The sequence below is a fragment of the Orbicella franksi genome, chromosome 9 (genome assembly GCF_964199315.1).
Source record: "Orbicella franksi chromosome 9, jaOrbFran1.1, whole genome shotgun sequence".
NCBI lineage: Eukaryota > Metazoa > Cnidaria > Anthozoa > Scleractinia > Merulinidae > Orbicella > Orbicella franksi.
Window position 1 is genome coordinate 19974717 of NC_138153.1, and position 26614 is coordinate 20001330.

Genomic DNA, 26614 nt, shown 5'->3' on the forward strand with positions numbered 1-26614 from the left:
TTGCCTTTTAGAACTTGATAGAACCGCCTGCAATTCCAATCACAAACACTGATATAAAAAAGCTCGATTTCAACACGGACAGGTTGTTCGTACAATGATTACGTGATAAGCCCGAAAACACAAAACTCTCGATTATAATAATATACATTTTGAACAGTAATAAACAATTATTGCTCAGCTTAGTACATACGAAGTTTTCTTATCTACGGCTGTTCGGCCCGATACTAATATGACTGAATCGATCATCTCGCGGTAGGTGTTAAAATCGTTCAAATTTTCTGTACAAATGACAAAGAAACAATGATCTTAGAACTGATTTTTATAATTGAGAACTTTATCTTCAAACTAGGCTGTTCAAACGGTGAAAAAAGCGTTAAAATAAGAAGTAAACAGCAAGATTATACTCACGTAGTGAAGAGTACGTGAAACCAGTAGTAGAAAGCAAGGCTACGGCGGGAAAGCCGTACTGGTACGCGCGTCATGACGTCACCGGAGGCGATCTTCACTATCTGCCGCCGTTCTACAGCCTAGCCGTACCATATCTTAAAGTCCCTATTGTTTTGTGAGTGTGTGGTGAAGAGGATAGGCGGTGACAACAAGGGACCCGGAGCAGTCGAGAATAAAAATGTCCACGCAAATTAATAGTGAAAAAAGTAATGAATTTTAGATTTTCTCGAGATGTGTTGAAAATATTCCCTTGACCTCAATTTTGCCAGGTTTCTCTGACCAAGGTAAATGCAAGCATGAAACGTAATTTTACCGCGCAGAACGTTTCACTAGTTCTTGATTTAATATCAAAAGAAATGTGAATTTTTCGCGCTCCCGCTTTTCCATTGGCGTTGTTATTGCTGCAAGGAACAACTTATACCGTTTTTTCTCTTTGTTTCATCGGTTTGGTGTAGTGGACACAATATTTAAGGGAGACAACCGAGTAATTATCATTCTTGTTAATGTTCAATTTGAAATGTGACTTACACTGCGTAACACGCCACTCTAGCTGAACTGGCCGTTTTTAAAACAGGACGGAAGCGCTCACGGCTGAATGGAGGCTAAAAGCTTACACGACAGAAGAATGTTAACAAACTTAAAACGACTAACCAGATCAGTAGCGGTTTGAAGAGCGACAACATTCCTGTTCCACGTCGACTGTTAGATTAAGCTGGCTTGCTCACGTTTTAAAACAAAAGGTGGCAAATTGCTACGAAATGAAGTTTTGTCCGTTGTTTCGTTGGTTGAATATCTCTCGTTATCACTGGTCGCCAGACAACGGTGCGAGCTATTAGCTATTTGAAATAATCGTTTTTCGAAAAGTGTCGAAAAATTAACCCGTTTTTGTTTTGAAAACGGGAGATTAACCCGGTAATATTATAACAACATTTAAGGGAACTTTTTGATAAATTAGTTATATCAAATAACCAAATATCGTCAGGGCGAAAAGTATGAACATGACTTATCACACGATGAAAAAGGTCATCTAATTTATGTTAACATTAAATATTCTGCGCCTCATCCGTCGAGTATAGGCTGTATATTTCTCTCACTCTAAACCCAGTGGTCGATATACCGTGTTTTAATAAGAATGACTGAGAACTTGCTACAAATTGACGTTATTATCTTGCATTGGAAAAAAGCCTGCAATGTCTACAGCAAAGAAAATTATCAAATGACTAAAAGGATTTCAATTTCACCAGAATGGCATTTTGATCTCGACATCCGTTTTCAAAAAATCAAATTCTATTTCCATCCCTCTCCCCCAAAACACTTGTTCTGTGGTATCTTTTTATCGAATTTATTTGTGTAGCTGTTGGTATGTGGTAATATAATATGTAGATTAGGAATTAGAACATCTGATTCCCATCCGGGACACTGTCTTTTAATAATCCACGTTGCGGACGCATCATATTAGGTATAAATTTTTAGTAACCTGGAGCGAAAAGAACACATAAAAAGCTTTGGAATCTTAAAGGAACTGGTATAATATTGAGTCAGTGAGTAAGTAAGCCGAAATTCGAGCTAGTTGTAGTTCAAGATTTACCAAAACTGCTAAAGTTCATAGTGAAACAAATCCCAATATTGCAAAAGGATGTCAAGTACAATTCATCGAAGTAAAAGAGGCGAAAAAAGGCTTGGTGGAGTTCTTACTTGTAATCAATTTTGGCCCCTGTGCGTTGCTGTTACAGTATAAACCTTTAGATCTGAGCCCCGCTACGAGTAGGGTATCACAGAAGACGTCAAAATGTGGTAAGAGTATCAGTAACACACTCTGCTATCGCCTTGTGTGCCACTTTTTTTATTCTCACAGTGACGTCATCTGTGATCAATTGCTGCACAGACGCACTGCAACATGGAATCTATTTAATAATTTGTATTCCTCTGAAAACTTCAACCGGCAGAAGGCAAAGCACTAAGCTTTTGACAACCATGGCCAAGGAGTTGAACTGTGCTGTAGTGGTAAGAACGGGAGTTGAACATTTTAAGGGCAGCACCCCCAAAGTTTGTGGTTCTGGTAGTTGGATCAGAAGGTCCTACATTTCTCTCCATTACGCATTTCCTTGCACAGGTCACCGGCCACTGGCACCTACTTTACAAGCTCGCACTTATCTGGCAGTAAATATAAACGTAACCAGGAGCTCCTGACGTAACTCATACATTCAAAATCAATTCAAATTGCAAAATGTAATTGCCACTATCTAACACGAATATAATAACAGAAAACTGAACAAAGATTGAGAAAGAAAAAGAGTTTTAATGTTTCATCAACAGACAAAAAAAGCAATGTTATACAGGATTGTTTTACACAAAGTTATATAATCCAGGCACAAATGAAGAAGCCAGCAGCAAGGGAGAATGGTTCACTTTTAACGACCATACCTAAAAACAATCAATAAAACAACATTATTTGAGTGTCTGACGAAAAACGTATTCATTTATTCAGTCGTACAAATTGATAGCCAGATTTCCTTTCAAAGTCTTCTTTCACAAGTTTTATTTGCTCATGTAGAGTAATAAAAAAGTTTCCTTTCTCCTTGAGAGGTAAAGTGACTTGCCAAGGCAAAACCTTTCATACTTATTTGTCATATACTCAAACATATAAAACTTTGCTGTATGCCAAGAAAATATGCTGGCCTGTGAATAACTTGAGTTTGTCATTCAAAATCTGGTTTAAAATAGCTCACAATAATACATAATTATGTAGCCACATGAATCCTTGATCCTTTCTGGTCATTTATTGAAACTAGCTTGGGTTCTTAGCTATGCTAACAAAACTAAATTTTTCTTCAATCAAAATAAAAAATGACGACAAAATAGTTCAAGATAGGATGACCATGCCCTTCACAAGAGCCAATCAGGCTAAATAGCAGAAAACTCGCAAGGATAGTTTTTGATTCGAGCAAGTTACTTACTTTTGGAATTCCCATTCTCTGTTGTCCAGTGGACAGACTTGACGAGTCTTCAACCAGCGAGAGATGCAGTGAAAGTGGAAAGCATGCTACAAAACAAAGTTAACATATTAGTGCAGATTCTGTCTCAGGTCACAGGGGAGTGCAGCATTTGAACAGCTTACATTATGGAAAAAAAGCAGTAAAGTTAACATGATAAGTTCCCTTATTATCCCCGGTGAAAACTACATTGAGCTCACTATCTCTTTTCCGATTGGCTGAAAGTGTACTGTGAATTTTCGAATTCAGCGCCTGTGACGTCATCTAGCTACAGATTATACAATAATCATGTCAAGGACACTCAAGGTCACATGGGTAATCACGTCTTCTACGACTAGGGTGCATGATTTCTAAGGATAATCATGTCAAGTTCGCACTTTGTGTAGTTTGCAGTCAGTGAAGAAGCAAAAACATGACTTCCATTTTTTTTTTCGTTCAATGTATAATAAAACAATTATTAGATTTGGTTTTTGTGATATCCAGAATAATCAAGGTCTTGGTAAGGGTTATCAGACTCAGCCTTCAGCTTTGACTGATAGCCCTTATCTCAACCTTGATTATTCTGAATATCACAAAAACCTCATCCAATAATAATTATAGTTTATAAACAGATGCTACAGAGTTTTCATATACCTTTTCAACCAAACAAACAAAGGCTGTACTGAGAGATTATGAAAGTATGGATCAAGTGCAGCAAGGTTTGTATAGAAAACATCGAGGGTCGGTATTCTCACAATACAGTCGTGAGAGTTTGCAAGCAGTTGTAGTTTACTGTTACAAAGAATTTGGCAAATCTTTTTAAGTGCTTTGGAGAACCTACAAATTTAATTAATTTCCTGCATATTTGTCTTTTGTAACCAGTGTAACCAATCTGTCAGTGATTGATGAAATCGTACATGCAGGACATGATAAAAGGGCTGTCTGATATCCTAGGCCTGGGCTAGTGAAGTGAATTGTCAAGATAGTGTTTTCTCATAACAGGTTGCCCAATGGGCAAGCAACACTAAATGCCAAAACAAAGCAGAATCCTCAATCCAATGTGTTCGGTGTGTCCTTTACCTAGCACCACCAGAAGGTCTTCTCAGGTCTTATAGTTTGGGTAGAGTACATGAAAAGTCACTGGAGTTTGAAATAGATGCAAATGAGGTGAGAATAATACTTTAAGGAGATCCTTGTTAACTACAGATTTAGAGCAGTTACTATGGGATTGGTGAAGGTGACATTCAGAGGAAAGCTATTTTTGAGCGTTTTGCAGTGCTAAATGGTGGATTCTATAAGTGAACGTTTGCTTTGAAAAAAAAATATGATTTTGTGTGCATAACTAGTGCCAGTCCCAAATTGCGCATTCCGATTTTTCTTATGAATCAGAAATAACTTAGCCTTCTTTATAATTGTACGCATGGAATTACTGTTTACGTGTAAAATAGGAAAGCTACAGTAGAAAGTCTTTTAATAAGAGTGTTTATTACCTGATAACTTTTATAAAAATGCGAATTTCACAAAATCCGTACATAGCATTAAGCATGTGGACACTCTTAATCTATTGACAGTGATTTAAATTTTCAGATTTAGATGCCTTTTAAGTTTTAAGTTTTTTTTTTCTATTCTGGTCACATGACTGGTCAAATATGGCAGTGATTTAAAATTTTGGCAGGACTCTCCAATGGAACAAACCTGCGCAAAAGGCTTATCCTTCAGTGGTCTGGTTTTCAACGTATGACAGTCAGCAACCTTCCATAGCAACCAATTCATGACCAATTGGTAGTTATGAAGGACCCCACTTAAAAGTCCAATAACTGATCTTTTTGAGCTGTTGCTAGAGAAACTTTGTTGTCATATAACTTTGTCACATTTCAACACTTCATAGTTGTTTCATGTGTTATAACCTTTTCATGGTCAGTAGCACCAATGATGAGATCATCAGGATATGCCCATGGTCATGTCAATAAGGCTCCTCAGCTTACAACTTTACTCGAATTTCTTCATTAATTTAGTATTTTAATTTAAATCCTCCTTTCGCTACGCATAGATTTTGTTTTATTTCTAAAAGGGCAGATTATGAGATATTCAAATATTGAAAATTTCATAAAAAGGCATGCATAGCAATTTTTCCAGGCTAACTGTTGAAAATTGGCTGGATTTACTTTAGCATTTAAAGAAATCAGAAGTGTCTCTAATACCTATCTGATGTTATCCTAACCACACTTGCAAGTACAGTTCACATGACTAACAGGATTATGACAAGATCAACCATACCAAGATAGTTTTTCTTTTTCTTTTGAGGCTGTTTTTTTTTTTTTTTTTTTTTTTTCACTTCTTTTGGTTTGGCTTTTACTTTGATACTTTGAATTTTGTGAAACACATACAAAATTAAAAAAATAACCTAAAATGTAACCAATTTGCAAGCTATTGGAATGTTTAAATTTCCCAAGCCTATGTGAGAACGGCCTTTCTGTAGAGGCTGATGTAATCAACAGGAAGTGAAATTTCACTTCCTCAGTACCCCATGCATTAATAACTTAATGGTCCCAAGACTTTTGAGTGTGTTGCATGTGGTGATATAGAACTTGAAACAGAAGAAGGCTACAGTCCTTCACTCATTAGGAACAGGAACTTGAATGTGAACTTTTACTCTAGCTACTTTCAAGATGAACTATAATTCTATGTACAAGAGCTTTCACGAGTAAGTTACAGCTTTCATATTTTGTTTTCACTAGAAAAAATCATGTTTCTGTTTGGAGGACCAAGATTGCCAACACAGTCTTGTTGATTGACGGAGAACAATGTGAAATGGTGGTTTCAGGGTACGCATAACTTGTGGAACTATTGTTGTCAACGGAGGTTGTAAAAAACTGTCTTCCCCGGATAGGAATTTCTTCATCTTTGCCTTTGAGGTAGATTTATACATTGTAAACAGCTTAGCAGTTTTAAATGAATTGAAAATGTGGCTTACAGCCTAAATCTAGTCAATACAAATTTAAATTTCGCACTCTGCATGTTTACAGCCAATAAGTCAGAATGTTGTATATTTAATTAAAGAATTAACACGTTGAAGTTCAATGGCAAGTTCTGCATCTGGCCAACTGTTTTTTGCCTACTCCTTGCATGGATCGTTACTAAACATTGTCTGATCAAACTACATTTGGGTTCCTTGACAGCTTCTAGTTTGTAATACTTACATTACAGACACCCCATGCTACAGTGCACTCTTCACTAGTTGCGGAGGCCTGGTTAGCTTGACATTCTATACCTAAAGAAATGAATAAATAAATTTATAGATTATAGCCAGGAATGTTGCTGAATTGAGTCTTGTGAGAGTGCATCCAGGGCTCTATAGATTACATACAGTCAGCAACCATGCAAATCTACATACATAATACACTCGAATTTTGGCCTCACATGAAGATGATAAATATATCCTTTATACACAAGACGTATAATTACCAGTTAAGGGCCTCATGTACGTTCTAACATAACATTTCATGGCATACTTAACTTAAGCAGTGCTCAAAATTAGCGGTTGTCTGGTTGTCCGAGACGACTAAAAATTGGCCCAGACAACCATTTTCTTTAAAATCAAAGGCCTGGTTGTCTGAAGAAAATAACACCAGAACACCCAGGAGAAATTGAAGTACTTACATGTACTGTTACTGTGGAGTTTAACCGAATAACAAAGTAAAGGTATGTAAAAGATTTAAATCTGGTGTTTTCATTCGTTGATGGACGCCGCAAACCACGTTTTCAAACCCAGGCCTCCCCATGTACTACCCAAAGTATTGTGCATGGCATGCAGGTAATCATTCTTTTCTGAGACATCCTGGAAAAGTACTTCGCAAGTTGTCAAATATATATTTACAGGTAAGACTAGTTTACCTAGATGGTACAAAATGCTGCTGAAGGGAAGAAGTGTCAATGCAGAGCAGGGTTGTAACGATACAGAACTCAGGATTGTCAGCAACAGTAACAAACTGGTTTATTTAACTTCTCAGATTACAGCACTTGGCTGCATGTAGCACTAAACCTGCTAATAAGACTCATTCCATTTTCATTGTTCTCTTATAGACGAAACTTATGCTCTTATACAAGTACACCTGGAGTTTCCTGAAACTTCTCGAAGGAATTAAATAGCATTGTTGCATGGTTTCTAAATTCAAATATTACATGAGAAACATAACATTCCAGAAGGTTTTAGGTCGCAGCTGAACGACTTCTGGTTCAAGATTGTTAATAATGACAACAAGCCGTAATTTTTGTGAAGGATTTGAATGAAATATATTCTTCCTCCATGGGATTTCCAAAATGTTGAGTATAGTTGTGCAGATAAAATATATAACTGGTAACGGTAAAATCTGCGACTTTTAAAATAATATTAACTTCAACAGATTGCAAATAACACTTGATGATTATAGGGAACTCTGCTTCAAACTATAAAACAGATGCCTGGTTATAAATTAGGGAAGCAGGGATGGCGCAGTGGTGAGAGCACTCACCTCCCACCAATGTGGTCCAGGTTCGATTCCGGCCCGGTGCCATATGTGGGTTGAGTTTGTTGTTGGTTCTCGCCTTGCTCCAAGGGTTTTTCTCCGGGTTCTCCGGTTTTCTTCCCTCCACAAAAACCAACATCTCCAAATTCCAATTGGACCAGGATAGAGGACCCACATGAAAACCAGCTAAGGCTGATGTGGAATCCTCTCTAAATATTGTAATTTATTTATTTATTTAATCAAAATTGCGCTTTTACATCAAATGGTTTAAGCCCCAGCCAAACGATCGCAACATGTCAACGCAACATATCACAACATTATTGGGCGCAACATGTTGTGTTTGTTTGGCCACCATGTTGTGATGTGTTGCAACATGTTGGGTGTTGTTGGCCAAACACACACAACATGTTGCACCCAACAATGTTGCAATATGTTGCGTTGACATGTTGTGATCGTTTGGCCAAGGCTTTACGTCTACAAATCTAGTTTTTTGAATTCTAAAGGTCTCTGAAGAGTCTCTTGGCCGAGACGAAATGCCACGTCAGACTAGCCACGAACATTTCACAAGTATTTGACAATTGTTTGCTTTTGTATAAATTTAACTCGTGAACGTACAGTTGGGAATCCTTCTGTGATAGAGGGCCAGACTGTCAACATCAAGAATTTGTGAACGGGACTTTGGGCGTGATGCTCAACGAGTTTGCCTTTGAATTCTAAAGGTCTCTGAAGAGTCTCTTGGCCGAGATGAAACGCTGCGTCAGACTAGCCACGAACATTTCACAAGTATTTGACAATTGTTTGCTTTTGTATAAATCTAGTTTTGAGAGCTTTAATGGCTCCTTAATATTTATGGCAAGCAAACGATAAAAACTGACTGACTGACTTGGTTCTCTATCATGGCGGGCATCTTAGACCTACTAACTTCTTCATTTCTGTAAGACTGATGCTTCTGTTGTCCAGGCTCACTCACTGCGCAGCAATAAAGGACAACAAAAGCGTAAAAAAAAACAGCAACAAGCAAAAAAAAAAAAAAAAAACAGAACAATTTACGCAGCTGGAAAACCTCTTCTCCAAACAGTCTTCAAAGTGAGGGAGCACATGGAAAAGAGCACATGTTAATTTTTCCATTCGTGCATTACCACAATTCCTTGCAACTTTGATCTTAACACTACCGCAATTCCTTACCTTTTGCAAAGATGTGTTCAATATGACTTTTCCCTGATTAGAGAGCTGCCTCGCTAGTTCGATTCAGGCTCACTCACTGTGGCAGCAAAAATTCTGTAAATTGATCCAGGCTGTTGGAGAGTAGATAGCCACCTTTGGCGAAAATCGTCAATGCTTAATTCTAGAGTTGTGAACTAGGCTATTATTTAGAGTACTCAAATAGCATATGTTTCAAAAAACAGTGGAGTTTATTTTGTTTGCCTTTCCCCGCTATGTTTGATGGCCAGGCTTTTCATTGAAACCACAGACTTTTTGCTGTTGCTACTGTATTTCTCTTCCAAGGAAGTACTTTTGCTAAGCATTAAGTTGTCTATGTGAAATTGTGAACATCTCGAACAATGTTTCAAGGACGCCATTTCGCGCGACTTCGCATCATTTACGTCAAATAAAGGAGACAACATTCAACAACAACATTCAGGCAACATTCAGTTATGTGCAACATTCAGGCATTGTGATTTGTAACTTTATTATTTGAGTTAATGCATGACAGTTCAGACTCGACCTGTGAAAATAGTCATTTAACAATTTGTCTCGTCAGAACCTATAACTAGGCAACAAATTATAGAATTAATATTTTAAGGGCGATCAAGCAGTCATCAGGGTAACCAGAGCCGGGGGTTAGATTGTCCTGCATTTGGAATAAGAACAACTTGGAATTTTTTTTTTTAATTTCGAGCACTGCTTAATTAAGCTCATCCATACTGCGCGAAAAATAAAAAATTCTCTCTACCTAAAATACTCCGTGTCTGGCAGTGAGACTTAGAAATTTTTTTTTTTAAAAGTTAAGCAACATAAAATGGACGTTTCGACAGGCGATTCCAAGAGGAATCAAACCCGGGTCACCGGCCTGGTAAGCGATACTGATGACCACTGCGCCATCAAGACCGGCCGGCAACTTTCGGAATTTTTTAAGTATTTATAGAGTTACCCATAGTATTATTGAAAGCTAACCGTAAACAGGCTAACCGGAGAGCTATTTAGGTTAACCGGAGTGCTATTCAGGCTAACCGGAGTGCTTTTGCGGCTAACCGGAGTGCTTTTTAGGCCAACCGGAGTGCTTTTTAGGCTAACCGGAGTGCTATTCAAACGTTTTGACTGCCGGTTATTTTGTAATAGTCTACGTTATAAATCCCGTTATACTGGGTGCCGGGCTCACGAAAATTAGTATTCAACAATATAAACAAAGATTTGACATTATTAACTGAAATTTTTAAAAATAATTTTGACTGCCGGACACGGAGTATTTTGAAAAACCTGTCCGGCTGCCGGACATAGAGACACAGCGATATATTTTCTGTCGAATACTTACACAAATCCATGATGTGGTTCCTACAGATGGCACAGTTATCGACCACAATGTCTGGAAATATATATCGAATTAGTGCAATCGAGGACAAAATTGTTAGGTGCACTGTTTGGCATTAAAATATGACTTACCCCATGCCCACAAAGCAACAGCATTCCACTGCCATGAAAGAGAAAGAAATGATCAGTTTTAAAGAAAAAGAGAAAGTTACATAAGGTAGTCAGATATGAAAAATAACGATTGAGGAACACATTTACCTTTTTAACTTCGAATCTCTTCTTGTTGGAGCCTGAAGAAGTCGATGGAACTGCGGGAGAATCGACATCCATTCCCTCCGGTTCCGCCATCTTTCCTTTGATTTACGCAAGCTCAGAGGCTTGGTATCCTCGCCTCTTTACCATGCAGCCAAGCCTTCACAATCCAAGATGTCTGCCTTGGAGTTCAGAGGGAACAGTATATTTATTGACGCGTGACCATGTCTTTGTGTTTCTGCTCTTTTAGAGCCAATATTCTTTAGAAGATATACGGAAAGATGGCTGCTATAACTTGGTCTTTGCGTGGAAGTGTCAAACTAGCGAATGTTTATTCGTCGTTTTCACTGGAGACATGGAATCCGGTTGTTCTGGCCGCTATTTGTTCTCCAATGCGACAGCAGAAAAGGTTTATGTCCAAGCCTTTGCAAGGAAGAACAGTTCGAATTGGCTGTGCGTCTGGATTTTGGGGAGATTCAGTTTTGGCAGGTGAACTACCAAGGTCTAAGGTCTAATTAATAAATTAAAAATTAATTAATACAATTTTAACCGTACCTATTAGAATATCTCTGCACCCGCCACCGTATCCCCGCCCCCACTCCAGAAGAAAACGTTTGTAGGGAAAAACCAAGTCAGACTCTTCTGTGATCCGCAACAATTAAACCCTACAAAAAAAAGCAGTCACGCCGCGTGACTGCCTTTTTTGTAATGCTTCATTGTGCTACATTATGTCATTCAAACAAAAAAGTGGTGTTTAACTTCCAGTCCCAGTTCTAAGCTCTTTGAGTTAATTTCTTGTTGTGTTGGTGATTGTTGGTTTCCTGTTCATAATGATTCGTTTTTGTGCTCTCCTTCCACTGAGTACGGGTGCCTTTTTAATAAGCATTTCCCCGTAGTGTCATTTTTATGATGAGCACTCCTATTGCAATAAGCAGCTCCTCCAGGTAAGCACCCTATATTGAAAGTGACATTCAAGAAATGAACATACATGTGGGTAACTCGAAAACACTGACCCTGGGTCCGCGAACCCCACTATGGACCGGGTCTGTGGACTACTGTTACGGACCCCCTTTACGGACCACCCCCCAAAATAGAATAAAAATAAGAAATAAATATTTCATTATGGGTTGTCCAATAGATTACTCATATGGTGAAATTTCGAGTGTTACACTGTGCAAATGTAATTAACACACCCCCACCCCACCCCAAAATGCCTAAAAGTTGTTTTTAGTGTAAAGAGATGCTGATGACAAAAAGAAGGAAAGTTCTTAACTTTCATTCATGGCTCCATCTGGCTATGGGAGGTGTGTTTTTAGGTTGTTTAAGCTTGTTTGTATCTGTAATTCCGCTGAGCAGATTATGAAGCCTGGAACGAGTTCACGAATCCACACGAGAATGGGCTGAACAAAATGGCTCAGGTAAAAGAGCACAAATCTCAAGCCGGCTTCCCAGAGGCCTCCCAGAGGATTCCTGGGGGCCTCCCAGTCTTTTATATACTGTATGGCCACAGCAAAGGAAATGGTAATGTGTAATGATATAACTTGCGCCCAAGCCTGAACCCAAGAATGTTACATTTGCACGCTATAACGTTCGAAATCTTGCTGACACGAGTAATCTATTAGATAACCCGTAAGTGACATGTTTGTTTCTAATTTTTATTCTACTTTGGGGGGTGGTCCATAGAGGGGGTCCGTAGGGGTAGTTCGTGGACTGGTCCATAGGTAGTCCGTGGACCCAGTCTGTAGTGGGGGTCCACGGACCGGGGGTCAGTGTTTTCGGGTTACCCACATACATGTACATGTAGAAGAGATGATTAAACAGATGAATTATGAAATCTGCTTTTTCATCTGAACTTTATATTGAACTTCATGATTATCACAGACCTCTTGTTACAGTTCTCAACTTAAAGCATCTATTGTTTTCATTAACTATTGAACCAGAAATAAGCGCCCCATCCCTAATATGCACCCTTCTTTGGGCTACCAAAAGTAAATTAGTACCCTAAGTTCTTAATCAATCATCATAGTTATGTATATACCAGAATTTTTTTGTACTCAGCCATAAATTTGTTTCTTATCTCTGCAGCTCCACAGCTTGTTCGTGATGGAGAAATCAACTATCTTGTATCTGATTACTTGTCAGAAATCACTATGTCACTCTTGACTGCAGCCAAACACAAATCACCAGTATGTATGAACTTCAAACCTTGTTTTGTTTTAATCTCAAGCAAAGATTAAAAGTAGTGTACCTTTTTTAGTGTTCATCTCTGTTGAGTGTTGTGAAACAATTGATTTTCAACCACAAAAAAACACAGACCCAGCCCCACTCAGATATGATTGTCTGGTATATGCCAAGACCTTCAGTTTAAAACTTAAAATGGCACTGTAATTATCAACTTAAACTATGAGGCAAATTAAGTATTTGAATATCCCAATTTGAAAACTGACACTCTGAGAGTTAGCTCTTTGTCAATTAACAGGGCTCAACACTAACGGTAGTCAACTAGACACAGACTAGTAGATATTTAGTTTTGGCTAGTAGGTTTTCAATTTCCACTAGCCACTTTGGCTAGTCAACAAAATGAAATTGGCTGAACTAGTTTCTGTCTCCTTCAAGGAAGACAAACACAAAATTTACACTTTTCTCGGAAACAAGGTCAGAATTTCCTTGTGGACATATCATGGTACTGGGCATGTGCTGTTCAGCACGTATGCAAATTTAAGTTTGTCTACTTTTTGCTGGGTGGTACGTAAACAGGGAACTGAACGTGTTACTTTTGTTGAAAAAAATATTTGACAAACAAGACAGCATTTTCTGACAGCACACACCAATGCTCTTGTTTGTCACAAACTTTTTTTTCATGCGCAAAATAGTGCAGAATTGTAAAGGGGTAACATTTCATTTTAGCGTAAACAATACATGGGTGATTTGTTGTTGTATGCATACTTACAAACTTTACCTACCACTACAGAAATAATTAGATGAGAAAGAGTTATTTCCCTCGACATTTAAACCAGCAGCTTTTAGCAGTCGAATTTCACCAATGACAGTTTACAGTATTGTTCAGATAGCTGTTTTGCTTTTGAAACATTTCTGCGGTGCCTGTCTGTGAAGAAGTCTCGACAGTTTTTACAGTTACTTCTTGGGGGTCTTGATATTATTTTTTCCAAGGAAGTCTCAGAGAAAAACAGAGTCCTGAAAGTCTTTTCGGGAACTGGAACGTTTTTGAAACTAGTTTAAGTACAGTATAATTACCAACGTTCTGTATTAAAGACAGTCACTTGAGTTGTGCTTTCTAGTCTTGCCAGTAATTCTGTTGTTATTGGACCTACCTGAAATTTTCGTGATACATTAATTTGCGAATTTCGTGATTTAAATAAAATCGCGAAAATAAAGTGACGTGAATAAGTAAGTGTAACTGGCGCCCGTTTTATAAAGCTCAATTTGGTGTAGAAACTTTCGTAGAGCTCTACGACTCTACATTTTCATCACCAATCTCCTCCTACATGTTGGAAAGATACATTACCTCCTACTTCATAGCTTTTACTGTAGTTGTGTATTGTTACTATGGTTACCTGCCTATTTCATAACATTTGTTTTCAATTTGTAGCATATTCCTCTCATATATCTCATAAATATTAAAGTATTATTATGGTTTACAGTGTTTTAATCGTTTTCAATTTAAAATTCTGAATTGAGTTTACCCTCTACCATCTACACTCTACGTTCTATGGTTCTATGTATGGGCATACAGGCTTACAGTCATTGTAACAAAATTAAAGGGCTCAGGGAATGTTTAGTGTTATTACGGTTTACAGTATTTTAATAATCTTTTTAATGTACAATTCTGTATTGAGTTTACCCTCTACAGTCTACAGTCTACCCTCTAAGCCCATTTGCTTGGAAGGTTATTGGAATTTTTAATTTTTTTTTTTTAATTTGTTAATTTTTTAATGAAGACTAGTGAGCAGTACAAAGGAAGACTTCTTGTAGTTGTAAGCTTTTCCATTTATTTCCGCCACGCTTCGTCTCTACCTGAGACTTCTTTGGGGAATGATTTAAGTGTGCCTAAGTTTAACTTCCCATGGAAGTGAATAACTGCTGAAACATGCTGTAAACGGACGTAGCCTCTAAGCTAGTTTAGAGAGTAGTAAAAAATTCTTGAACTGATAAACTCGTAAACACGTAGAGCGTAGAGCATAGATAGTGGAACATGGAGTGTAAGGGCCATAAGAGTGTAGCATGTTGACCGTACATAGAAGAACATATAGTGTAGAGCGTAGTCAGGGTAAACTCAATACAGAATTGTAAATTGAAAACAATTATCAAAACACTGCAATTCGTAATAACACTCAACATTCCCTAAGCGATATAATATTTGCTACAATAACTATACACCACTACACCTCTACAGTGTATGCATATCCGAGAGAAACGGAGCCTAAACATTCAAAATACTAACATAAAGTCGTAGAGCTCTACAACAGGCTGGGTATGAGTAAGTGTATGGAACACAACACATTATGTTACTGTTGACATATAGTACCACCATTGAGTTTTTGTTACTTTTGACATTATTGTACCTTTGATAAAGTCAGTTTACTAAATTCAAAGACATTTATGTTAAGTAACATTGCCAAGGAAATAAATTTTGTGTTACTCAAAAACGCGAAGTTAAAGTGATTCAAAATACAAAATTTTTGCAAAATCGCCGAATTTAAGTGTTGCAAAATATGTGGACCCCCAAATCGTGAAATAAATGTGTCACAAAAATTTCATGTAATAAGGTAGCCAACCACAATGCTTGGCTAGTAAAAAAAAAAAGTTTTAGCTAGTAACATCGAAGTTATCACCAACCACTAGGCTAGTAAGTTGAAAAGTTAGTGTCAAGCCCTGATTAAGGCAATGAAAAAAAATTTTGCTACGGTGACTAATATGAGTAAGTTCAATTTTCACGGTGTTTCGTTGAAATGGAACCTCTGTGTCAGTTGCATGTAGTTAATAGAGGTTGGAATCTGTGAGGAAAATTAATCGATGCCAAGGACCAAGGAATGTTTAGTTCACTCTTTCAAAAGCAGCTGCAAATTAAAGCAGGAATTAACTCTCGCAATCAGCCAAGAAAAAAGAGTCAGACCGTGTTGTTCTTGTACCTTTTGGTACATCATTTTTATACAGCACTAATTCTTAAAAAAAAAAAAGACCAAACAAAGAAAACAGAAAAAAAAGAAAAATTTAACTTGACCTGGACTTGACTTGAGACTTGAACTTTACTCATGCTTTGATATATAACTTGGTTAATTTATCTTTGATTTTTAACTTCAAGTCGATACTTACTAGATATAGTAAGTGTTTCGCTTGCCTGCCGAGACAGCCAAACAGTTTCACAAGAGGCCTATCACTTTATTCACGGTATATAGTTCTATTACCTATTAATTATAGAAGCCTGTAACTTGATATGTGCCAAGCCATTACGTTATCTAATTCTCTGATTGATTTGTCTTTTGATCATTAATACAGTACTTAGCAATAAAAAGTCTTAAATATAAATTCTTTGTTTTATTTTAGACTTTAGGGTATGCCCCTGACTTTATACAGGCTGTGATGAAACCACTCATTAAACCTATTAAACGAAAAGGTGGGAAATGTATTGATGTAATGAAACTATCACTGAATCAGAGGCTATTGATCAGGGGCAGATTTTGGGTAGGGTGGGTGCTTTTGTCCCCCTTTTTCCTTTTATTTTTTCTAATTTTTGGAAAAAAAGAAGCATATCTTGGAAAATTGATTTTTCATTCAGTTTGTGGGCACGGTTGTACTCTGCCACAATTCTTTGGCTTCCTCTTTCTGAATTTTCTGGATCCACCCCTGCTGATGGTAGGCTAGACTCACAGAACTACAATTCACAAGGCATCTTTTAGATGAGCTGTGTAATCAGTCAGTAGCTTAGCCATCTGTTCTGAAGCTTCGAGTCAAGCTGGATATTCTAATTTGCAGGTATTCGTGTAGTGAGTAATGCAGGGGGTGTCAATCCACATGAGTGTGCAAATGCTTTGTTGGCCGTGGCAAAGGAGGCCGGTACTGACTTGAAAGTTGCTGTTGTCAGTGGAGATGATCTTATGGCTGATGCTGAGGAAATAAGGCAAGCTGGTATCAAAGATATGGACAGTGGACAAGACTTTCCAGGAAATATTGTGAGCATGAATGCATATTTGGGGTAAGAAATAATTGATCACGTATAATACTATTTTAGTAATACCGTTCTATGGTATATCATTATTTTTTTCAGATTTTCAGACCATGAAGCCCCAATCACTTTGCCACCATGAATAATGCATTGTGGCAGTAGGCTCATAACAATTTCTTAAGTCTGAGAACTGTTGGATATAAATTTTTAGCTGGTTCCAGGAGAACTGCAAACTTTTGTTGGGTTCAACATTTTGTTTTGCTCTTCAGAAAAGTAAAAGTTCACTGGCTACCTTAATTGAATGTGGCATTTGTCTAGTAATTAGAAACAACATAAAACCTGGGAGAGTCGATCTTGCTGTTGTCAGTTGTCTGCATGTAAAATGGTGAATAAGGAACAAATGTGCTAATTACAAAAAAATTAGTGTTGTTTAGGCAATGGTTTAGAGTTATTGTCTTATTCATTAGTGTTGGCAGTGTGCCATGATTAAGTTTTTCAAACTCAGAAATTTCCTTTCTCAATTACACTGACATTGTCAAAATCATTAATCAAGAATGGTTATTAGACTATGCACGGGGAGAAACATTGGAATCTTTTTTGCATGTTTTTATATTCTTCCAGTCTTGCCAATACAGTATCCTTAAGACAGTCTGCATATTGAATTTTATAGATCACATTAATTGGAAGATCAGTTGGTAGCCTGAACTTTGGAAGTGTGGGAGACTAATGTGATCTATAAATTAGATTAATCCTTGTGGAGACAGTCCCTGAAGCTATAATTCTATAGCAAGACTGGAAGGTGTTTTTCTACAAGGAAAACAAGGACTCATCTGGAATGTAAAAACATGCAAAAGAATTCTAATATTTCTGTCCATGCATGGTGTAATAATAGTTATTATTCTACTGATTTTATCAATGCCAGTGTAATTGACAAAGGAAATTTTTGGGTTCAAAGGCTTAAGAATCATGGCACACTGCTAACACTAACAAAGCAGAAAATAGCTTTAAGTCATGGTTAAACAGTACTTTATTAGGACATTTGTTCCTTTTTTTAATTACTGTTTTGCATTTTTTTTTTTCACACTTTTGCTTTGCATTATTTTAATTTTCATCTCATGCTTTTTTGTGTTAGTTCTTTATGACTCTAGACTGGAGACCAAGCTTTCCTTTTTTTCTCCTTTCCTCTTTATTCTTGATATTCTCAGTAAAACTCAGTCTGCAATTTTTTAAAAACTGCACCCATAGTTGACTACCTGCAGGATCAAACTTTTCTCATTTCTTAAGCTGTAAGTTGTAAGTTCTAACTAAGCTGCTTCCCTGAGGGACTAATTAAACTAACTCAGTAATCCATGAAGAATAATTTTATCCACTGCATCTGCTTCAATAAAATAAACAGGTAGGGTTTGACTTGTCTGTTATTGGGCAGTTGAACTGCTTGCTGTTGTTTCAGAACATAATTATTAATATTTCTTTCTGGAATTTGGAAGCTCTCAAAGATGACCAACTTGTACCTTTTCAGTGGGTTTTCAATAATGAGTTTGCCCCCATTCTAGTAAATGACTGGCTTAGGTCACAGTGACTTTTCCCCACAACTTATATGGTCATTTACAGAGCTTTGTCTCTATGTCTAAGATGCTAGGAACTTAACATGTACATGTTCATGACTTATTTAAGGAGTTTTTGTTTGGGTACTCTGTAATGCTTCACTCAGTTAATGACCAGATGCTAGTGGAGAGAAACATTGCAGTATCGCAATCTGAACAATGTCCTTGAGTTAGACTAATTATAACTACAGTCAAACCTCTGTGAAGTGTCCCCCCTCGGGGAAGACGGGAGGTGACCACTTACAGGGATTCATGAAGAATAAGCATGAGTTTATTCAAATACAAACATGCTTTAAGGCAACATGGAATCACTTGAAGTGGTCCTTTTCTATCCATCATCGCCTTTTCCAAAAGAAAGTCAATCTACATGCATTAAACTTGGGTGGCTGCTTAATAGGGGTAAGGACAATAGAAAACCCTTGCCATGATTACCAAAAGGTGGCAGTGGCTGCTTAATACAGGTGGCTGGTTATAGGGATTTATTTTGAGTACACTTATTTTAATGACAAAACTTCTGTGACTTTGATGACTGTGTACTTAACAGGGGGTGGCCACAGAACAGATGGCCTCTCAACAGAGGTTTGACTGTAGCACCACTGTCAGTGCATATTAAGAGAAATTGAATTCTTTTGCTTCAAGAAATTGCCAGGTATGTCTTTTTTTCCATTTAGATCTTTAATTACTTTTTTTTAAAACAGAGCTTTTCCTATTGTGAGAGCATTAGAGCATGGAGCTGATGTTGTTGTTACTGGACGATGTACCGACAGTGCACTGGTGCTTGGACCTCTCATGTACGAGGTAAAATAGCTACTTATATATAAAAGTTTTTTTGTGGGCCTTTGGCAAACTATACATAATTATATGTTAATCTGGAACCAGTAGGCAGGATGGAGTTGGCAATGGTCTTAGGAAGAATTCTGCAAACTGTAGGATCTAAGTCCTTCTTTGGATAATAATATTTTAAAGGCCTTTCCCTAATGTTGGGTCTCGACAGAATGACAGCCTGGAATTTGCTTGTATCATTGACTGCAGCTTCAGACAGAATTCACAGATGTTCAGACTTGTCCATCACTTCTTCTCCCAACCCTTTTTGCGGTTTTAAGATCACAATAATAATCATTGCATTGTTTTTAATATTAACTCTTCGATAGCCATTGTGTGTGTCACCAAGAGATGGGCTGCCAGCTAATTTCACCAGCTGAACTTAAATTGGGCTGCAATTTCACATGAAAACGTAGACTGAGGTAAACTTCAGAGCTGCCAGGGCCAGAAAAGCCAGCTGGGCTTGTTGATTAGCCGGCTTAGTGTTTTCTTAGCTACATCTCCATGTTTTCAGAGGTCTTAGGCCCTTCTATTGAAGGTATAGACAATAGCTACACAGGGAGCTTGTTGAGAACCATGCTTATTTTTTGCTTGTCATTGTATTTGTATTGCTGAATCACCATTACCACCAAGAAGGGAAATATAAAATTATTCAACTCAGTCATACAAGGCTTGAAAATAATGATTGTTTGTATCAATCTTTGTCTTTCAGTTTGGCTGGAAGGCAAATGATTATGATTTGCTTGCTTCTGGAAGGTAATGAGAGTGTTTTGTGTGAATATGTTGCCATGAGATGCAGTATGTACTAATAACTTAAGACCGAGTTTACAAGAGGACCAGGCAGGGGTGATACATGCCATCTCTCCTTTTTGGATGAAACTTTGCCAGATTGAAGGTACTACCCAACAACTCTAAAAGACAAAGTGGCCCGGCTTTGTGATTTTTTCCCTTAGGAGTTAGACCACCCCCCTGGTTTTTTGCCCAAAATCCCAAAAATGTCACTAAAATAAGCATCAAATTTAAACACTGCTCCTGCTTACAGAATACATTGAATTTTATTGGTATTTCACACAAATAAAGATTGGACCTATCTTAGTTCACACCAGGAATTTCAATTCATTTGAAGTGACAGGTGCCAATCAAGGAATGTCATTTCCTACCCATGTCACGCAACATTTAGCTATAAGGCAAATTAGCTCCAATTCTGTCAGACCCAAATATTACTTAAATCCAACTTTCTAAATCAAAACTAATTTCATCAAAGTTTAGAGTCACCCTTGGCCTGATGAAATCAAGAATAAAATTTTTGGCATCAGTTCTGTTATTTTTTGGCAACAAAAGCTGTTCAAGCAACATGATGAGGGGCTAGTTTTAACAAAGAGACAAGGGCAAAATCTAAAAATATTAGATATTATAGAATCAGTTCATCAAAGTTTTTCTATGTTCATGTCATTAACAAAGTCTTTGAATATTATTTAGGCCAGTGGAAGCTCAATGAATGCAAAACTCTTTGCAATACCCCTTAACCCTCGGATGTACAAGGGGCGTAGGGGTTGGATGCCATCCCCCAATAAGGTATTTTCAAAATTATGAAGACGGTTTACTCTATGGGGCTGAAACTTCCATTAGCTGTTCATTCATCCTTCACAGATATTTTGATATGTCAATCGTGTGTCCATCATTTTTATGTTTCCATAGCAACCGCTAGTTTCATGTAGGTTTGGCCAAAAATCAACTTTTTTGACCTAATTCTGTATTTTTTCCAGTTTTCTTCATCAAATTCCAGAAATTCACCAATATGTACATTTCACAACTATTTTGGCTTGATTTTGTATCAATTTCTGTTATTTCTTGACTTTTTAAGAAAAAAGTAAAATCGAAGATGGCGGATCCAAGATGACGGGTCAAATAACGTCATTTGGCATCATATGATGTCACAACCAATAAATATGGTATCATTTTGTAGAACAAGCTCAGGACTATCTAATCAATGTAAATATATTTCAATGTACCTAAACAGAGCGCAAACCCAAGAGGGTTCCATCCATTTCCCCCCCTTATACCACAGTGCAGGCGTTAGTTAGCTTGTACATCCGACGGTTAAAATAACAGTGCAAAACACCTCAATTCTATTTGTACAATTTAAATATGGGAATAAAGGGCCATGATATGTAAATTCTAAAACATTGAGTAGTTAGATGAGAGTTTTCCTGGGCAAATCTCACTTTTTAGATTACCTTTGAAACCCTGCTCGATCATCACAGGCGGGTCACATGCTTGATGTTGCAATTGATTATTGTCAACTCTTACTTTACACTCGGCATACAAGCTCATCAATGCTGAGAAGTATTCTTTGCTGACATTATTGTTTGCCCTCATATATTAACTCTTGCGCTCACCCAATGAATATTCATTTCATGCGAATCCAGTGAAAAAACATCAGGCAGGCAAGTAAACTTAATTGGTATAAAGATAAACATTGTGCATGTAATTTTGAAAGCATGGGAATAAGAACCAAAGACCTTGATCAGCAGCAAATAATATCACTAAGTGATAATTAATAGTTTGTTGTTGTTATTATTATTATTTATCATATTTATTTATATTTATTGTTGTCATTTATTATTTATTACCACTGCGCAAGGGATTTCAATCTCTATTTATAGATGTGCACACTCCAATGATAAGAATGGCTTCAATGTTTTGCTCAATTGTAACTTTTTGGAAAGAAAAGCTCGACAATACCAGATGTTACCTTTGTTCTCATCTCATCCACTCACTTGCCAGCCTTAGAGAGTGCACAGGCATTAAGATCGTCAGATATGATTTCAGTGATCCACAGGCTGGAAAGGACCTCTGTGACAGAAGAATTGCCACAGTGCAGAGCCATGTGCTTTGTAACATAAATGAAGGCTACGACATTAAAAGTGCTAGTGATATTCTATGGCCAGTTGAAGGGTGTCAGGCATCAATAATATTGTTAAGACTCAGGAATCAGGCCAGACCATGAAGCACACAATGTCTGGGATCCTATCTCTAAATTTTTTTAGCTTCAAGTCTGGAGGTTTGAAAGTGTAGAAGGCTTATGATACGGGCCCTGGTAAACGTTTCACACCTGCACATGAGGAATGGATTTGAAATACCTTAAGGGCCTACAGACTTATGCGTACTGCAAGAGAGACTGCTACTTTTAAAGCCAAGAGTTTGACAAGTGTCAGCTCCAACAGCCTCAGTCTAGGCACAGTTAATAGAAGGGGATTATTATGAAACTCAACAAAGTTCTTTGTTGTATGTTTTTGTTCTCTTTTTTGGCCTTGACCATGCACAAAACACAATTGTTCTATATTACTGACCAAGTAACTGACCAATAGAAACGTTTTGGTTATGTAATTCATGCATAGTGTATGGGCGCAAAAAAAGATTTTGCATGGTAGTGGACCTTCCAACACAAATCTTGGCATCTTTGTTTGCTCCTTTGATGTTTGCCGGGCTTCACACCATTCCCCTCTATTAACTATGGTCTAGGACCTCACAATCTATAGAACAAGAGTCCCAAGATGTCAAAGCTACAAGAGTGTATTCCTCCTACCCTGAAGAGGGATTCACAAAAGCATACCAATCTTTTGCAGTCTGCAGAGACACATGGATGCGGGTGAACACCTAATGAAGTTAGAGAGAGAAACGGCATAGACAGCATCAAGATAAAATGGGTTGAAATCCCTAATGTCCTTTAGTGATCATGATCCACATGAGAAATCTCAAAGGGATGGGTCTGAAAACATCATGAAGAGGAACCCGCTTTTCTGAGAAAGTGAACACACATCCAAAAAGAACATTCTTGGAAGGTGAGGGGACAGGACGAAAGTGTAGTAAATGAGTGCAGTAAGATGAGACTGTGCAAGACAGTAGTGGCAGGAAAATGTCCAGCAAAGAAGAGTAGCTTGCTGCAGAGCAAATAGCCCAGTACTTCAGCATGTTGTCTGTAATGTACAGAAGTGGCCGACTAGCCATACACCAGGCTGATCTTAGTCCATCTCAAGATGAAGCAGAAGAGATCTTGACCAGGCTTGTAGTACAAAGACAGTGCTACTTGCCAGCTACTTTACCATCCACCATGTAGAATATGCAATACAGTCTTGTGACCAGAAAAAACAAATCACTTATTTCACAGCGCCCTGGAACTACGGATATACACAGGAGGTTACTGAGCAGAAAAGAAAACGATGGCCAAGAGCCAATCAAGCTTCTTGAGTGCCTAGAAAAATTTAAAAAGTTCAACCGTGCCAAACCTTGCTAAACCTAAGGCACTGGTGCTGTGTATGTTGTCATGTGTGCTTGCTTGTACCCTAGGTTTTAGATAATTTCAGCTTCCAGATCTTCTCAAGGCTCAATTTTTCCTCAGAATTGCAATCGTTTTCACACATCTTCTTACTCGCAGACATGCGATTATTTACAATGTTTTGTGCTAACACCTTTCAGGTATAACCTTTATCTGCGATTAATTCAGTATAGGAACTTTCAGAAAAAAAAAGCATTTTCATAAAAGATAGCTAAAGCTCAGTCTTACAGTTCAAGTATTATATCAACTGTACGTGTTTACCAAGATTTACTTGCATGCCTGATGCAGCAAAATGAAAATTTGAAGGGTATTTTGAACTCGGAATGAGAGCAAACAATATTTTCAGCAAAGAATACTTCTCAGGATTGATGAGTTTGTATGCCGAGTGTAAAGTAAGAGTTGACATTAATCAATTGCAAGATCAAGTATTTGACCTGTGATGATTGAGCAAGGTTTCAAGAGTAATCTAAAAAGCAAGATATGCCAAGAAAAACTCTCATCTAACTAATCAATGTTTTAGAATTCAAACATCACGGCCGTTCATTCCCATATTTAGATTGTACGAATAGAATTTAGGTGTTTTGCACTGTTATTTAACCCTTGGACGTACAAGCTAACTCGTACCCCACTGTGGTATAAGGGGGAAATGGAAGGAATCCCCTCTGCTTTTTGTTCTGTTAACGCACAGCATACTAAACTTCCATTGATTAGATAGCCCTGAGCTTGTTCTACAAAATGATACCATTTTCAATGGCTGTGATGTCATAATGTCAAATGACGTCATTTGACCTGCCATCATGGATCCGCCATCTTGTATTTTACTTTTTTGTTAAAAAGTCAAGAAATAATGGAAATTGATACAAAATCAAGCCAGAATGCTTATGAAATGTACAAATTGGTGAATTTCTGGAATTTGATGAAGAAAACTGGAAAAAATACAGAATTATGTCAAAAAAAGTTGATTTTTGACCAAACCTACATGAAACTAGTGGTTGCTATGAAAACATAAAAAATGGTGGACACACAATTAACATATCAAAATATCCGCGAAGGATGAATGAATAGCTAATGGAGTTTCAGCCCCTTAGAGTAAATCGCCTTCTCAAAATTTTGAAAATACCTTATTGGGGGGATGACATCCATCCCCCACCCCCCCTTGTACATCCGAAGGTTATGGGATATTGCAAAGAGTTTTGCATTCATTGAGCTTCCACTGCCCTAACTAATATTCAAAGACTTTGTTAATGACATTAACATAGAAATAACTTTGATGAACTGATTCTATAATATCTAATATTTTTAGATTTCGCCCTTGTCTCTTTGTTAAAACTAGCCTCTTGTCATGTTGTTTGAACAGCTTTTATTACCAAAAAATAACAGATGCCAAAAAATTTATTCTTGATTTCATCAGGCCAAGGGTGACTCTAAACTGTGATGAAATTAGTTTTGATTTAGAAAGTTGGATTTAAGCAATATTGGAGTCAGAATTTGAGTTAATTTGCCTTATAGCTAAATGTTGCGTGACATGGGTAGGAAATGACATTCCTTGATTGGCACCTGTCACTTCAAATGAATTGAAATTCCTGGTGTGAACTAAGATAGGTCTAATCTTTATTTGCGTGAAATACCTATAAAATTCAATGTATTCTGTAAGCAGGAGCGGTGTTTAAATTTGATGCTTATTTTAGTGATCCTTAGGGAAAAATCACAAAGCCGGCCCACTTTGTCTTTTAGAGTTGTTGGGTAGTACCTTCGATCTGGCAAAGTTTCATCCAAAAAGGAGAGATGGCATGTATCACCCCTGCCTGGTGCTCTGGTAAACTCGGTCTTAATGTCAAACTATTCTCTGGGGAGGAGACATGGTGGCCTCATGGTTAGTGTGCTCATCTCCAGAGTGAGCGGTCCGGGTTCGAGCATTCTGTTGTGCTCTTGGGCAAGGCACTTTACTCTCACAGTGCCTCTCTCCACCTAGGTGTATAAATGGGTACCGGCAAACTTAATGCTGGGTGTAACCCTGCGATGAACTAGCATCCCATCCAGGGGGGAGTAGAAATACTCCTAGTCGCTTCATGCTACAGAAACCGGGATAAGCTCTGGCCTGGTGGGCCACTTGGCTCGTATGCAGACTCTATTCTCTAGGGAGAATATTGACCAACCAAAATTAACTTATTATTGACTAAGAGGAACACCAGAACGGATAATAACTAGTTAGCTTGCGGTCTTGGTACACAGGCTCAGTAAACATGATCTGAATATTTTTCCCACCTGGCTGTCTGCCTTATCTTCTTGATTAAAAATTTGTTTTTAAAATAGACACTGGTGTAATATAACAAACATTAGAGGTCGTGTTTATCTGCATTCCCTAACAATAGGAAGAGAGTTGAAAACACGATATACAACAGAGTATTTCTGACAAACTGCAAGGTGTTTGGGAACAGATGTGGTAAATTACTGCCTTGAGTGTTTGTTAAAGCTTATAAACTGAAACTAACTCTTACAGGAAAATGGAGAAAATTGTAAAAATTTAAGTATGCTTATTAAGATCAGATATCCAGACACTGACACACTGACAATGCGTAAACTTGGTGAATTATTAATGATTTCCAGACAGCTTTTTCTTGACTGACTGAAATCAACCGTTCAACCTGCCTACCCTGACACATGTCAGCTTGTCATGGTCTGTTTTATGGGATTGCAAAGTTACATCTATAAAATGGTATCTTTTTGTTTTGCTTGTAGTTTGGTTGGTCATTTGATTGAATGTGGGGCTCAATGTACTGGCGGCATCTTCACTGACTGGCAGACAGTCCAAGACTGGTAAGTGATAGTTTGGCAATTGTGAACAGTGACTTTCATAGTAACAAGTTGGCCAACTGAACAGCCTACAGTCAGCCGCCAATGGCCAGTAAACAGCCAACAATTAGCTGAAAGATGGCCAACAGTTGGCCCACAGACAGCTG

At 37.7% G+C, this 26614-nt stretch overlaps 2 protein-coding genes across 4 annotated transcripts in view; one reads left to right on the forward strand and one right to left on the reverse strand.

Moving 5' to 3' along the window:
* Positions 1–2726: 2726 nt before the first annotated feature.
* On the reverse strand, positions 2727–10860 carry LOC145498019 (E3 ubiquitin-protein ligase RBX1). Its single transcript, XM_081477894.1, has 6 exons — positions 10712–10860; positions 10586–10613; positions 10458–10508; positions 6620–6690; positions 3405–3490; positions 2727–2871 (listed from the first exon to the last, which is right to left on the reverse strand). The coding sequence occupies exons 1-6, from the start codon at positions 10799–10801 to the stop codon at positions 2859–2861; spliced, it is 339 nt and encodes a 112-aa protein (XP_081334020.1). The 5' UTR covers positions 10802–10860; the 3' UTR covers positions 2727–2858.
* Positions 10861–10873: 13 nt separating this feature from the next.
* Positions 10874–26614, forward strand: part of LOC145497919 (uncharacterized) — a 28580-nt gene continuing 12839 nt past the window's right edge. Inside the window, exons 1-7 of one of the 3 annotated variants that reach the window (XM_081477796.1) lie at positions 10874–11194; positions 12791–12891; positions 16271–16340; positions 16700–16919; positions 19192–19291; positions 20028–20071; positions 26394–26471. In XM_081477796.1, coding sequence (XP_081333922.1) covers positions 10987–11194; positions 12791–12891; positions 16271–16340; positions 16700–16919; positions 19192–19291; positions 20028–20071; positions 26394–26471 — 821 coding nt within the window. In that variant the 5' untranslated portion in view covers positions 10874–10986. Of the gene's footprint in view, positions 11195–12790; positions 16115–16270; positions 16341–16699; positions 16920–19191; positions 19292–20027; positions 20072–26393; positions 26472–26614 lie in introns of those variants that run through there. The other 2 variants (XM_081477795.1, XM_081477797.1) reach the window with 2 other exon arrangements.